The sequence below is a fragment of the Pipistrellus kuhlii genome, unplaced genomic scaffold (assembly GCF_014108245.1).
Source record: "Pipistrellus kuhlii isolate mPipKuh1 unplaced genomic scaffold, mPipKuh1.p scaffold_m20_p_10, whole genome shotgun sequence".
In the NCBI taxonomy this organism is placed as follows: domain Eukaryota; kingdom Metazoa; phylum Chordata; class Mammalia; order Chiroptera; family Vespertilionidae; genus Pipistrellus; species Pipistrellus kuhlii.
This window is the reverse complement of record NW_023425405.1, coordinates 6,447,207-6,463,040: the sequence shown is the minus strand read 5'-3', so window position 1 is coordinate 6,463,040 and position 15,834 is coordinate 6,447,207. Positions and strand designations below refer to the sequence as shown.

At 39.7% G+C, this 15,834-nt stretch overlaps 1 protein-coding gene and 1 long non-coding RNA gene across 4 annotated transcripts in view; one reads left to right on the top strand and one right to left on the bottom strand.

Moving 5' to 3' along the window:
* FAM3C (FAM3 metabolism regulating signaling molecule C) overlaps window positions 1-9,861 on the top strand; it is a 48,123-nt gene extending 38,262 nt beyond the window's left edge. For 2 of the 3 annotated variants that reach the window (XM_036425419.2, XM_036425418.2), the window contains exons 6-10: window positions 10-68; window positions 1,057-1,107; window positions 3,260-3,344; window positions 7,692-7,818; window positions 8,546-9,861. In XM_036425419.2, coding sequence (XP_036281312.1) covers window positions 10-68; window positions 1,057-1,107; window positions 3,260-3,344; window positions 7,692-7,818; window positions 8,546-8,635 — 412 coding nt within the window. In that variant the 3' untranslated portion in view covers window positions 8,636-9,861. The remainder of the gene's footprint in view (window positions 1-9; window positions 69-1,056; window positions 1,108-3,259; window positions 3,345-7,691; window positions 7,819-8,545) is intronic. The other variant, XM_045576330.1, reaches the window with a different exon arrangement.
* On the bottom strand, window positions 9,729-12,356 carry LOC123651749. The gene is made up of 2 exons (XR_006740630.1): window positions 11,481-12,356; window positions 9,729-11,226 (listed from the first exon to the last, which is right to left on the bottom strand). It is a non-coding gene; the product is annotated as an uncharacterized LOC123651749 (long non-coding RNA).
* Window positions 12,357-15,834: the final 3,478 nt, after the last annotated feature.

The following is a 15,834-nucleotide window of genomic DNA, read 5'->3' as shown; positions in this document are numbered from 1 at the left end:
CCCCTGCAGTCTAATGAGCGGTGTTAAGAATAATGTTGGAAGAGGGATCAACGTTGCCCTGGTAAATGGTAAGAATCCCTGCGTTAGCTTTGGGATGTATTCAATGGTGTTCACATGCTCCTCAGAAAAATATGCTCTAATATAAGGGGTCAGGTCAGAAAGTGCCATTCTTGACACCAAAGTCCCACCCCCTTCCTACTGCCCTAAACAAACGCAGCTGTGGGGGGTGAGGGCGGGGAGACTGTGTGTCTGAGGGTGTGTGACACGCCGTGTTGGAAGCAGCAGCTTCCGTGGCAGCCTGTGGACAGCTTCTCGTGGGATTGACAGGATTCACCCAATCTAGCATTAAACCGGTGAATTCTCGCTGCAAATGCTGGAATCCTCTAACGTGTGAAGGTAGATTGACATGAATGAGAGGGCGTAAAAGACAGAGGGTGATGGATACAGGATGGGGTTGGGCGAAATGAAAAGTAAGAAATAATTTTCTATAATAGTATTTGTCCACATTCTCCTGGCAAATTCACTAGATAAATACATTTATTGAATCCTGAACACATTGAGTGTTCTTACAAAGTCAAATCTGAAAGCACAAATCCGTGAAGTGCGGGCCCTGCATGCTAGTCTCTGTCTGGCTCCATGGCCCCGTGAGGCTGTGAGGGGGTTAATACCAGCCCCCCTGACGGGCCATCACGTAGGGAAAGATTTTACTTCCTTCACAACGAGAGCTACATTTTTTGTGTTTCTACCTTCTTCAGTTTCTTAGTAAAAGGTTCCATACTGATTTGTCTATTTAATTGTTAAAAAAAATAGATCTTGAAAGGGAACTGAACGTACGTTTTATAAAAAGATGTCTAACTTGGAATCGTCTGTAATCTGTTGTGGTTTCTGTGTGCTGCTTTTGAGAAAGTCCTACCCAAAATTACCCTTTAGAAAAATAGTTCAGGTTTTAAAATGATTTCTTAAAACAATTTATGTCAGCCATTGACTAAGATGCTTGTTTTATACAGTAGAGTATATTTCAGTTGCATAATTCGATATGAATTCAATCTCTTTTAGGAAAAACGGGAGAAGTATTAGACACTAAATACTTTGACATGTGGGGAGGAGGTAAGTTTGAATAACAAGTGACCGTTCTGTTGCTAGCACTGCCTTCTTTTTTCTTTTCCTTAATCCTCACCCAAGGATTTTTCCATTTACATTGATATTTAGAGAGAGTAGAAGGGAGGAGAGGAGAGAAACATCGATGTGAGAGAGACACATTGATCTATTTGCTTCCCGTACATGTCCCACCCGGGACGGGGGATCAAACCCTCAACCCAGGTATGTGCCCTTGACGAGGAATCAGGCCTGAGACACTTTGGGGCGCAGACCAACCCTCTGACCATTGAGCAACACCGGCTAGGGCTAGTACTGCCTTCTTAATCACCTCAGTATAATGGAGCCCATTAATGAGAGCATAATGGCACCATTAAAAAAAAATCCTCACCGAAGATGTGTTCCCGCTGGTTTATAGAGAAAGGGGAAGGGAGAGGGAAACATTGATGTGAGAGAAGGACATTGATTGGTTGCCTCCCATACATGACTCACCTGTGAATCAGTCGGCAACCTTGGCATATGCCCTGACCAGGAATCGAACCCACAACCCTTTGGTGCTCCAGCTACCTGAGCTACCTGGCTGGGGCCATTATGGCATCATTTTTGTGCTCATTTGCTTCACTTTCTTTTCACTAAATATCCAGTTATCGGTCATATTGTAAATTGTTTTGTGTTTTAAAACAATTGTGGAGTATAGTTAAGAAAAATGATATAAAAATTAAGATTGAAAGCATCTGAGTCCTGTTTTCTGCAGGACAGCTCATCAAAGCTTTGGGCTCCTTTAGGTGTCTGTCCAAAATTGTAAAAAAGAGAAAGGAATTTGAAGATGGCCATAACAAAGCGTTTTGAACTGACTGAATTGATCTTCTTTACATAGGGTTTTTGTCTGAAAAGTAAACCGTAACCAGGATTATTGTTACAGTAGCTGGGTGTCTGAGAGAAGGAACAGAGCTGTCTTTCTGGCGCACAGGCCAGACCCCTTTTATTGAATATTAGGAGGTCCCTTCGAGAGCAGGCGGCAGCCCCTCACCAGCGTGCAGAGACAGGAGCTGGCTCCGTGATGCAGGATGCTCCTTCCCCCCAAAAAAGAAAAGATTTCTCCCTCAATTTTGAAGGAAGACCGCACCGACTTACCTTTTGCTGCTTCTCTAAGTTGATGTGGGAAATTTACCAGCTCAAGGCTGCTTTCTGCACCTCCCCATCCATCCCCTAACATGGCCAGGAAGCCAACAGAGTTTTCAGGCAATTCAGCTTTCCTAATATTTCTTTAGCTTTAACAAGAGGCCACGTATTATTTATTTTTAAATGAGATTAGGAGAACTTTTCATAGCCGTGGAAACTGTATAAACTTAAAAACGCTGCCATCGATGTTAGTTCTAAAGCACAACTGTTTTCACCATGAATTATTACACAGAAACACGCCAGCAGAATGGGACGGGAAGCCCCGGTCCCCATCACAGGTGGATTCATTGCTGCTGAAAATACGCCTCCGGTTAAGAAATAGTTGCAGCTTACTGCCATTTTTGCATTTAAATAGAAATGATTTGTTAGCTGCTCTACATATTTTCAGCATCAAGACTGCTATTATAAAATACAACCAGCTAGAGAAAATCTTAGGAGTCTTTGCTATGGAAAGAAACCGCAAATTTAAAGTAACCTAATCTATATTCTTTCCATTTGTTTATGCTAAGTAGATCTGCCCGGAAGATCCCTGAAATCGGGGTGTGTGTGTGTGTGTAAACATTTGTATAATACTTTGAAGTTACAGACCTTTTGCGAATTGAATAAAATGTGTGTATCCTCTTTTTAGAAAAGTACCCAGACAAACGCATTTACATGAATGGAAGAAGTTCATGAGCCTTTCTCCTGCTCCCTGACTTGCTTACTTCAGATCATAAGCTCATTTAGCCCCTGGAATATCTGTGCAATGACATTTAGGATGAATCAGGATTGACCATTTTAAGTTCATGGTGGAACAAACTTAATGTTAAGTTTAGGAACAAACTTAATTCTTCAATATGTTCATAACATTTATCTTTCTTTTGGTTACTTTACATTAGAACTTATTAACTTATGAACTTAATATTTTATCTTATTAACTTTACAGATTATCTTGATGGTTACTCGGTCATTAAAAAATCCTCAATCTTTTCTTTTTCTTCAGACGTGGCCCCATTTATTGAGTTTCTGAAGTCCATACAAGATGGAACAATCGTCTTAATGGGAACGTATGATGATGGAGCAACCAAGTATGTAAACTTCCAAAGCTGAACAACTTTTTCAGCTATATCTTATAACTATAAAAGTAATACATTTTTATTGAAAAAATTTCTAGGTAAGAAGCGAGTTCCAGATAAATACTATTAACCTTTTTTTTAGTTTGTTTCCTTCTATCTTTCTGTGTATTCGTTGTGTATATGTTATTGTGAGAGAAGGATCACATTATGCGTAAAGTTTGTTCTCTTTTATGTTATTTTTTAACAACTTTAAGTTTTCCCTTATATCAACATTCTTTGATAGAATTTTCATGATTGATCCACAGTTGACCCTTCTTTATTTAAGAGATCCCTGTTGGAAGAATTGGGCTGGGGTGGGAGCCAGGTAAAGGGGGGGAAGTGGAGGACATCTATAATAAACTCAACAATAAAATAAAATTTAAAAAATATATATATATTTCATTGATTTTTTACAAAGAGGGATAGAAAGTTAGAAAAATTGATGAGAGAGAAACATCTATAAGCTGCCTTCTGCCCACCCCCCACTCCCCTGCTTTACTGGGGATGTGCCTGCAACCAAGGTACATGCCCTTGACCAGAATTGAACCTGGGACCCTTGAGTTTGCAGGCCAATGCTCTATCCACTGAGCCAAACTGGTTAGGGCAATTTAAGAAAGAAAAAAAAAGTTCCCTGTTATTGCCAAGTGATTTTATTCATCTTTAATTATGTCCTTAGAGAAAAGTTCTAAGTGGAATTAATTGTGAAAGAATAAGTGTGATCTATTTTCCATAAAGTTTAATAGATAGTAGTTTGTAACTTTTACTTAAAATTATAGAGGTTGTAAGAATTTGGAAAAGATAGAAATGCACAAAGAAGAAAACAAGATACAGTTCATGTCACTACTCAAAGATAACTATTGATAATACTTTATCTCTCCAGATTTTTCAATGCACATATTTTCTTTATCTTAAACGTTTGGAATAGTAGCATTTTTTTAATGTGTTGAATACTTTCCCATATCATTGTGTATTTTTTCAAATTTGTTCATGTATGCCCAGTATAGGTTTTAAATATGTGTCATGACTTAAAATCTCTTTAATAATATACCTACTACTGAACTTTAGCAAAAAATACGCTGTCGTAAATTTTTAAAAAATATATTTCCTTAAGATAAATGTTTGTGTTTTGTTTTTTTTGTTTTCTGTTTTTTTTTTAAGTAAGGTTATTGAATTAACGAAATGAGCACAATTTTTAAAAGGATTTCTAAAGTTTGGGCCAGTTTTATATGTCTTTTAGAATCAAAAGTTCCCAAACCTGAAAGGTTTTAGAAAGGAATCTTGTTAATATGCCTTCTCTTGTAAATGGTCTTCTGACCATTCGGTTTGATTCTCCTTGATTTGTAAGAGCCCTTTATGTATTAAGGATATTAAACATCATATTAGATACAGAATTTTGCACTTATTTGCTTTTAATTTTGTTACTTTATAGTGCTTTTTGACTTTCAAAAGTTTAGACTGATTTTTATGTAGTCAAATCTGTGGATTTTCCTTTTTAGTTTTTCTACTTTTATACTTAGGACCTATGTTTCCATCTCTAAATTAGATATTTAGTAGATCTTTCTCTCCCAGTAACTTCCCGTATGTGTTTAAAATCCACTCCTCGCTCTCCCATAGTGACTTACACCGCCCCAGAGGTGGCGGCATCCACAGAGAAGTTCCACCCGTTGTGATGCTCTTTCAAATGTAGATTGGACTTTGTTTTTACAGTTCTGTTCATCCATTTATTCCTGCTTCAATAAGACACTTTCAATTTTTAAAATTACTGTTTTATAAAAATAAGTTAATACTTTCTGGTGGGGCCAACTCCCACCTACTAATCTTCTTTTTCAAAAAACAGTATTTCCTATGACACTTTTTTTCAGATGATTTTTGTCAAAAGTTTAAATATATTTCTTACAGATTTTAATTGAAAGGGTTTTTATTTACAAATTCCGCACAGGAATATGGCATGTCTTTCTATTTTTTGATTTCTTATACATATATGTGATGTGTGTGTAGCCACATTACTGCTGACTTCCACCAAGAGAGCAGTGCCTCTTAGGAACGTTTCTAAGCCTAAGCCGTTTCACTGACCTTGTGCCGTTTACCTAACTGCGCTGAAGAGTTGTTAAATTTATTGTTCAAATGTTAAATAAAACTGGCATATTCAACCATTGCTATTTTCCTACGTAGAACTACATAGAAAAAAACAAAAAGTAACTTTTGCTACTTGCTGTTGCTGAGAAATGAGGCTATTACATGGATAATTGATGAGATTTTAAAGTGTGTTTTTAAGCCTTACTTTTCTGAATCGACATACATGTCTGCTCCTTTGCACAGTTGTTCGTTATTATACCCGATGAACATCAGCCCTGTTCCCCTCCTGCTAATAACAAGCTATAGACATGCCTAAGAACAGGCAAGGTGTGTGTGTGGGTGTGTGTGTGTGTGTGTGAGAGAGAGAGAGACACTCTTTATTGGCGGTCATTCATCCAAGGCACCAAAAGCAGTCTCAGGCCAGGGTTCACCCTCTGGGTGAAAGTTGTACAGCTCCTTTTGGAGAGAACGCCAAGGCACTCAGCATCATGCTCAGCGAAGCCTGAACGGATGGCGTCTTTGAAGTCAGGGCTCTTTAAGGCCAGATTCTCCAGCAGTTTCTCTGTGAGTTCCTCCGCTGAACTGCTCACTCGTCATTTCTCTATTTGAAATAAAATGTAAAATCTGTTCTTGTGTGAATGTTATGTTCTCAGGGTTGCCTCTCTAAATTCTGCCTGAGAGTCTTTTGCTGGGATAAATGGAACAATAAAACAATAAATATGTTCCCCCCAATCATTTGGTACTTCAAGTATTTGAAGCTCAATGGCATGCCTCTTAGTTTTCTCTTCCCCGGCTCAGTAGGAAGGCTCTTTAACCTTTTATCGAGTGGTATTCTAGGTCCTCCTGGCTGCCTTCCCGGGGCCTTCTCTGATTGATTATCTTAAACTGAGTGCCCAAAGGGAGCAGTGTGTTCCAGATGTGGTCTGGCCCGCCCAGCGCCCCGTGCAGATGCTAGCTCACCATGTGTGGAGATCACATTTCTCTGAATATTCATGCAGACTCCTATTAGTTTTCTTTAAACACATCACATTTTTGGCTCATGAGCTTTGGTCAAGTTAAATTCTCAATCTTTTCATTTCATCTTAGGCTTTTGTGTTTTAACCAGAGCCAAGTCAGGTCTCTCCAGTCAGAACTTGATTTTATTTCATCTAAATGAAGGACTTTATCGTCATGTGTCCTTGTTAAGTTTAACTTCGCTCACTTGGGCCCAGTTGGCTTTGATTCTGACATTTGTCCTAGGAGGTTTCGGTGATGCAGGCTTTGTGTTCTCTCCAAAGTGGTTCTTCTGTCTAAATCTAAGTCATTGATAAAAGTGCTTGCCCGGCGGCCTCCTGCGAGGGGCGTGCCCATCAATCACAGGCAGAGGCTGCTTTCCGAGCTGCCAGGGGGCCCTAATGGCCATGCCATCCAGCTGCTGTTTTAATCTTAACTCGAGAATCTCAAATTATCCATGTAAGATCCTCAATTCTCAGCAAAAGCAAGTAACAAGTTAACTTTTTTATTTTATTTTTTTAAATAAGAAAAGCCTGTTCTATCCAGGAAAATGGGAGTGGTTGAATATGCCAGTTTTATTTAACCTTTGAACTCTATACATTGGTGACACATTTTTAGTTGAATTAGGCAAAAGGCACAATGTCAGTGAAACTATTTCACTTAGAAACATTAGTAAAACGGCACTGCCCTGCTCTCTCAGCGGAAATCGCCTATTTTCTGAGACTTCCCAGGTGCCCTGGGAATGGATGAACTGAGCTAACGGCAGTGCCCCGTTCTGCCGCCCGAAACCTCCTCACAAGCGGAGTGGTTGAGATCACAGTGACTTGATTATTTATTCCTCCCTCCTCTGTGTCCCCACCTGTTGCTGGTGGAATTCCCGAGGCCTTGAGGTATCTCGAGATGCTTTATTGATGAGGTACTTCTTAATAAAACGAGCTTAAGATATAATTGCAAGATCTCATGTCTTTTGTCACTAAAGAATTCAAATAATAGGAAGTAATGGGGTGCTCACGTATAAGGTGTGAAAATGTTGAGTCACTATATTGTATACCTGAAACTCATATAACTATATAATATTGTATAGTATACTTAAGTAAGAAAAACTTCAAACTTACTCTAAAAATTTTTTGTGTGTTTTCTTATTTAAGCTGCCGTTTGCTCATTTACCTCGTTATGGGTTAGAGGCCCTGGGTGAGTTGGGATTCTAAACTGACTCGGTGCGCTGTGTTATTGTTATTCTTTCCCCCTCAGACTCAACGATGAGGCGCGGCGGCTCATCGCGGACCTGGGCAGCACGTCCATTACCACCCTGGGCTTCAGAGACAACTGGGTCTTCTGTGGCGGCAAAGGCATTAAAACAAAGAGTCCTTTTGAGCAGGTTAGTGTCTTAGGTTTAATCATCGATGGACAAAGCCAAACGTGTGGGATGGTGTGGTAAATATTTTAATCCCAGTTATTTGAAACTTGGGTAAAGCCGCCATTCGGTAGGGTCATGTATTTTTTGTAAGTCCTGGGGAATTTTTTTCCTACATGGCAATGCACTGGCATATGAGTACTTGTGCCTGAAGCCTTTTAGGAAGCATTGGTTATTAAAGATTTTAATTGAGCTTTTGATATAATCAGTTAAGTTTGAAAACACTTTAGAAGTTAGTAGAATGTAAACTTCACAAGTGATCCTTTACAAAAATCTGCAATGCTTAGTTCTTTCAGCGGGTTATGTGAAGGTCTGCCACTGCATGCCAGGCCCCATTTAATAGCTTGAACAATTTCTTAAATCCTTACCCGAGGAAATGTTTTTATTGATTTTAGAGAGAGAGGAAAGGGAGAGGGAGAAACATCGATGTGAGACAGAAACACCAAACTGTTGCCATACATGCCCTGACTGGGATCGAACCTGCAACCTGGGTATATGCTCTGACCGAGGACCTTTTTGGTGTACGGGACAGTGTTCCAACCAGCAGAGCCACCTGGCTTGGGCTTGAACAGTAATTCATAGGATCTCCTTGTTGACACGAGTGTTAGTGAAATGAATGCACTAAACTGTGCTATTGCAGATAAGCAATCAGCAGAGTTTTTTAAAGCTGTACTGTGATTGTGTCCGACAGCACATAAAGAACAATAAGGACACAAACAAGTATGAAGGCTGGCCGGAGGTTGTGGAGATGGAAGGATGCATCCCCCAGAAGCAAGACTGACGCGGAGAAGATGAGGGGCACGCGCTGTCCCTGCCACTGAGGACCACAGCAGAGAACCCACATGTACATATTTTAAGAGCATGCAGCCATCTCGGCGTGTGCACGAGCATTCTCTTTGGATACCATGATTATTTATTGCTAACGTAAATAGATACTGTAAATAGCCATCAGAATGGTCAAATCACTGTACCATTTCTGAGCACATTCCTCTAATAGTACATCTAGCTGCTATGGAAATGACATCTTTCAATTCTAAAAGCGTAATCTATCGATAACTGAACAGATTGAGAAAAATATACTGAAATATATACTGGTTGCTGTGAAAATCTATCACGGAATCATATGGGCTTAAGGGAGGAGACTTTGTTTTCTTTTATATATATATGTATACTACTTTTTGATAGTAGTATCTTTTAAATTATATCTAGCTAGTTGTGTGTGTAGTGTTACTTTACAGTCTGGCTCTCTTGATGTACCTCTTTTCTTAGTCTTTCTCTTCCCTTTCCAAAAAACCTAAAAATAAAATGATAGGAAAACTTAGATATGTGAAAAGCACAATAAAATTCTTTTTTTAATGTACACAGTAACAAATAAATATATAAATGCAGATGGCTTTCAGGACTAGCCTGCTGGGAGACTTGTGTTAGCAATGTGAGTAACTTGATTTTGTATAAGCTATTCAGAGTGAGGGGGGAGGTGGCACTCCCCAGAATTGGGGATCCAGGCCACACCCCTTCCCCAGCCTGATTGGGCCATTCAGGACAGCACGTCAGAGCCGCACTGGCATCTGTTTCTCTTTCCTTGTTATCAGTGTTGACAAGGTGTTTTGGAACGAGGCATGCTTTAATATCACAATAATATTGATTTGTAAATCAAAAAATTAATTTTGTGTTTACTTCATTTAACTTTATAATACCAGTTTTTGCCAGATATATAGCAACATATTCAGAAAAGACCTAATTACTGAATGGACTGATATTTACAAAATAATTTTATTGGATGCAAAACTACTCTACACACAATTCTAGATAAAAATACAGAGATCTAACTTTTTTTTTTGTTAACTTCAGATGTTCACTAATTGACTTAAGTCTTTTGTTTAGGTTATTAAATACTAATTGTGTCTGAAGTATCTTAAACTGGGACATAAAATTAATGCTCAGACTGCCATTCACAATAAAAGACGGCATTTAAATTTGAATCTAAATTTCAGATGACTTGTGTAACAAAACTAGAAGCAATATTTTTTTATTTTGCTGTCAACAAGTTGGAAGCTGTTCAACTACTTCTTAAATACTAATGAGGTTTGGGGTACTGTTTCTTCCCTCAAATAGTGTAATTCATGAATAAATGCACCTTACAAGTTCAACAATTTTTGTAAACTTCAGATTTTGGTGCTTATATGCTAAATCATATTTGGCATATATATTCTGACATTTAAAAGACTTCCCTCAATTCTATAAAAAAAAAATAAAAATAAAAATAGGTGTCTTACAGTTCCAGGGATTGTGAAATGTTGCATTTTTAAAAAGTTATAATGAAAATAAATACTCATGGTTTTCCATTGTGAATGTTTTTGTATTATCTGGCAAAATAATATACTTATAAAACTTCTCAGTAAGATTTGCCAAGCATTTATTTTACTGCTTAACATGCAAAATTTACATCATTCCAGTGGTTAAACACACTAATATCTTAACGTGTATAGAATTAAAGTACTGAAGGTAGCAGGACATCCCCTTCAAGATAAGGAGTACATGATGTTACAGAGCTTTGTAAATGTGTATAAAATGTCAAAAAAGGCATAAAAGTTGATTATGTAATTGCTTTGGTGCAGTTTGCTTTTGGCTTAATTCTGTCTTGTATAGATTGTGCCAGTTTAACTTTGGAAGCAATAATTTTGCCACATTTCATTTTCTATGTCTTTTAAAAATTGGCATTATAAATGAAATAATGTTTATTTAATGTTAAATATTTTCTTCATTAAAATCAGAAATTTGGCATTGACACTTTGGTATTTGAAATTGTGCTTAAGAATTGATGAATGCATACTTTTTATTTATAATCATAGATTATTTCCCAGAGCAAGTATACTATAACATGCCTATTAAAACTAAACAAAGACAGTAGGAAAATAGTAAGATATTTGGAAAATTAAAGAAAAATTGATCCAGCCTTTATATCCCTGACTTTAATTTTATTAAAGTAAAATTCATCATTGATTTTCCTATATTTCATTGTTTTGTTTTGAAATGAATCAGCTAATACTTTTATAATTTTATGTCAGATGGAGCTCAATGCATTTAGCCTGTATTGCACTTTATGCTCTAACAGTTTATACAAATTGTAAATAATTTGACCTTCCCCTTCCAAAAAAAAAAGTGATAGTTTCATTCAGTTTGATTAACATTCTCCATTTTTAAATGGAAGAATGAGGAATTGTGTGTTTAATTAGTACAGCAGTCAAAAGTAGAATGTATTTAGAACACTGAAAAATATGAAAAGGAAAAATGGCTTGTGTTGATCAGGGGAAAGATTCGCCACATAACTTCTTAAAGGCCTTGGATAGCAATGAGTATTTGATGATGTACCTCATCAATGAGCCAAAGAATTTGTATGCATAGATGCATACCCCATAAACACAGACAATAGGGTGGTGTAGGCCTGACAGTGAGGGAGGGTAAGAACTGGGTGGAGGGCGTCAATGGAGGACATCTGTAATACTCTCCACAATAAAGATTTAAACGATTTAAAGGAAAGTAGGGGTTATATACTAGAAATATATAGGCAATTACTGACTTACATTCATATATGTACCCCTTTTCTTGGTTTAGTCCGGACCCACAGGTAAACTAAGAGCTGTAAAATAAACTACCAGATTTTGCCTTTTCTAAACATTCCTTAGAATTATTTTGTGTCTCTTCCCAGGATGACTTTTCTGTCACAGATTTGGGTTTTTGTTAAACCCAATGGCTATTTATCTCCATTCCCCTCAAAGCTCCCCCAGTTTAAGTAGGCCTTGTCCTCTCTTCCTGCTTGTCACCCCTCCCCCCATCCTGCTTTGAGGTTCCAGTCGCATCAAGCATTAGAGTGAAAGGCACATAGGCCTGGTGGCTTGGGAATGCCTGTAGGTTGCTGGGCAGCATGGGCAAAGCCTGCCCAGCAGTCCCAGAGGCTTCTCCATCAGAGCCTTCCTCCGAGCCAGCAGGGCCAGACTCCTGGAGGAGCACTCAGAAAGCAAGAGGGATTGGCCAGCCGTTCTGTTGGAGACAGAAGAGGTTTCTCTTGGGTTGGTTCCAAGGGCTGTTTATAAGCAAACTTAACCCAGGGAAGAGACACACACACACACACACACACACACACCGGCAGCACAGATAGTTCTGGGGTACAACTAGCTGCCATTACTGAACTCGCTGTTCAGCTCTGCACAAATGATGCCTAGCACTGGGGTGCAGTGACTCAACAAGTGGAGGCTCAGTTGCTAAAAGATAATCCCTTTTGTTAGAGAAAATTGATTTATGAACCAGCAAGCTCCTAATGTTGCATATAATCAGACCGTATCTGTTTCACTTGATACAAAAGGGGCCTAAGATTTTAAGGAAGAGAGAATGGTGCAATGAGACAGTGTAGGATACTGGTTAGGCCACAGGCTGTTCCACTGTCCGCTACGTGAGAACCTTGAGAAAGTCAACATCCTCACCTGTGAAACAGGGATAATACTGTTTGTCATTAAGTACAACTGCTCATATTTTCAGTATTGCTGACTGCCTTTTGCAAACCAGTGGTGTTTTAACCCAAGAGAAAAGTTGTCAACCTCTTGAACTTTGCAGTTCCATGAGACCAAGTGCTGCAGTTGGAATGTGTTCTCCCAAAATTAGTATGTTGGAACCTAAGCCTCAATGTGATGGTACTGGGCAGTGGAGCCTTTGAGAGGTGATTACGTCATGAGGGCAGAGCCCCCAGGAATGTGTTTAGTGTCCTTATAAACGCAACCCTAGAAAGCTCCCTGGCCCCTTCTGAGAAGCTGGCCACCTGTGAACAAGGCGGCAGCCCTCGCCAGACACAGGACCTGCCGACACTTTGCCCTTGGATGTTCTTATCTCCAGAAGTGAGGAAAATAAACTTCTGTTGATTCTAACCACCCAGTCTGCAGTGTTTTGTTACAGCAGCCCACAGGGACTAAGACACCAAGCCTGAATGGGACCGTGAAATGACCAGGGCACTAAGGTTCTAGGAGAGGAAGCAGCTATTGTCACCTGAGGTTTCCCTGGACCTCCACACCTCAGGGTATATACTCCCTCCCCTTTCACTCAATCCACACTGACAATAAACTGCCTTTCAGATGCAGAATTCACGCTTTGTGCATTTCCTGGTAGCTGACATGGTCATATGGTCCTACTTGCTGGCCCACCTGCAGGTGAAAGTGGCCATAGCCAGGGCAGGAGTATTTCTGATTACTTCCCGTGGCCACAGCCAGTTGAGCAAGCACTCTACTGCAAACCCAGTCTGGGAGGCCCAGAACAGTGTACAGTAATTCCTGTGCTTAGTCATCTCGTTGTCCACCCAACTCCTGCCCAGGGACGGGTGGGACAGCCATCCTGTCCAAGGAGATGCTGGGACTCAGCCAGCACCCCCTTGCACACCCGCATCTGATTCTTGGAGGGCCTGTGAAGATTCTTATGGGCAAGGTTGCCTGGGCAAGAGAGGAATCTTGAATTGGAATTTTGAAACTCCTTTTGCTTTGGGGAATCAACACGTAACAGTCTGTTATTTGAAATTCATACATTTGCCTTGCAAACACATTTGCAGGAACACATTTGCAGGAATTATGCATTCAAATGCAGTCCTGCTTGTCCACGTGCTCTTACTCGCGTGTGGATGGGACATGATCAGGTGGACAAGCTCAGTCCTGCGGCCGGTGAATTCCCTGCCAAGTCTGAGCCTTCTGTGTCACAGGTGGAATAAAATGGCTGATTTGGAAATTGTCTTCTGCATGATGCCCCTGTGGTTTGGGAATCTGATTAGAGAAATACTGTTTGCTTTATTTGACAAGAGCAGAAATGATCTTTAAGGAAAATGTCTTGCTAGTCAAAGCTCTGAGAAGAGGGGAGGTTTAAAAGCCAATGAAAAGTGACCCCATTGTATGGGAGGACATATTTGGCAATGATACATCTGATAAGGGATTAATTTCCGAAATATATAAAGAACTCATAAAACTTAACAAAAGGAAGACAATCCAATTAAAAAAAAAATGGGCAAAAACCTAAATAGACAATTCTTCAAAGTGGATATACAGAAGGCCAAGAGACATACGAAAAGATGCTCGAAGTCACTAATTATCAGAGAGATACAAATTAAAATGACAATGAGGTATCAGCTCATACCTGTCAGAATTGCTACCATCAACAAATCAACAAATAAATGCTGGAGAGGAAGCAGAGAAAAGGGAACCCTAGTGCACTGCTACTGCGAATGCAGACTGGTGTATAACTACAATGGGAAAACAGTATGGAGTTTCCTCAGAAAAATTAAAAATGGAACTGCCATTTAGCCTAGTGATCCCACTTCCAGGAATATATCATAAGAATCTCAAAACAACAATCAGAAAGAACATATGCATCTCTATGTTCATAGCAGCACTGTTCACAATAGCTAAGATCTGGAAACAGCCCATGTGCCCATCAGCAAGTGAGTGGATAAAAAGCTGTGGCACATTTACAGAGTGGAATAGTATGCAGCTGTAAAAAAAGAAGTATCTTTGAGACAGCATGGAGGGACGTAGAGAGTATTATGTTAAGTGAAATAAGCCAATCAGAGGAAAACAAGGACCACATGATCTAGCTTATTTGTAGAATCTACTGAACAACATAAACTGACAAAACAGATCTAGAGAAGTAGAACAGACAATGAATCTCAGGGGGAAAAGGAGAGGAGGGGTAAGAAGAGATTAACCAAAGAATTTGTATGCATAGATGCATAACCCATAAACAGACAATAGGGTGGTGTAGGCCTGGGAGTGAGGGGGTGAGAACTGGGTAGAGGGGGTTAATGGGAGCCATTTGTAATACTCTCAACAATAAAGATTTAAACGATTTAAAGAAAAGTAGGGACTACATTACTAGAAATATATAGGCAATTACTGACTTACATTTTGTATTATATATGTACACCTTTTCTTAGTTTAGGAAGAGTCCAAGGTATGTTTGAATGCTCAGAGTAAAATTTGGTGATCTTCCTCTCTTTTTAATCAGAGGACACTTAGGAGCTGCAAGAGGTCACCCTTCCTTCCCCCTGGGTGACCATGGCCGGGTAATGTGGGCCATAGTCCCGGTGCTTGGTTGTCAGTAATCTGCACCAGGAAAGGCCGTTGGCTTCCATGGAGGTGAATCACCCCGCGGGCTCAGACTGGCTGTTTGGCCGAGGAACATAGGCCGCCCTGGATCCGCCCCTCTTCCTGCTTTTCCAGTTCTCACGTGAATCAGATGCTCTCACTTACTCTGCAGATTAAAACAGTCACCTATGAGACTTTAGCTCGCGCCGATTTGGCCCACATTCATTCTGACTCCCTCTTTACAGCCAGTGGGAGAGGCTGCTTTGCCTCAGCAGGACTTTGCTTCAGGAGTTTTTAATCGTGCAAACCATCTCCAGTGGTTTCCTTTTGGATGCGAACGTAAACCGTTACCAATGGTAAATTTCACCCGTCTATTAAAAATAACTCCTTATGTAACAATTGGCTGTAAGCGCTACAATAGAAAGGATGTAAGTATTTATTTAATGTCACACCAAATTAGCTTGATCTATACCCCTAGTTATTTCCTTTTGGAATGGTTGTTGGGCTCTTGCAGAATCCAATTGCGAGCCGCACTGGGATCTAAAATAGCAGGCAGTTGAAATGGCTTTGAGCTTAGAAATCAAGAGACAGTGTGCTTCCATTGTATTTCATGGAGAACCCTGAGATTTCCATTCTCCTGTCACTTTTCTCCTGCTCCTCAACCAAAGTATGTAACCAAACCATGAAGTCCTGAGCATCCTGTAACTTTCATTCATGTACAGATCCCCCCAAACTCTTTAAACGATACCCTGTAAGGTCAGTGTACTGACCATCCTATGCTGTGAGACACAAGAATGGCATGCTAGTCGAGGGCTCAGACTCTGTCCGTCCTGTGCGGTGTTGGGCTGGTTACTAAATCACTAGTACT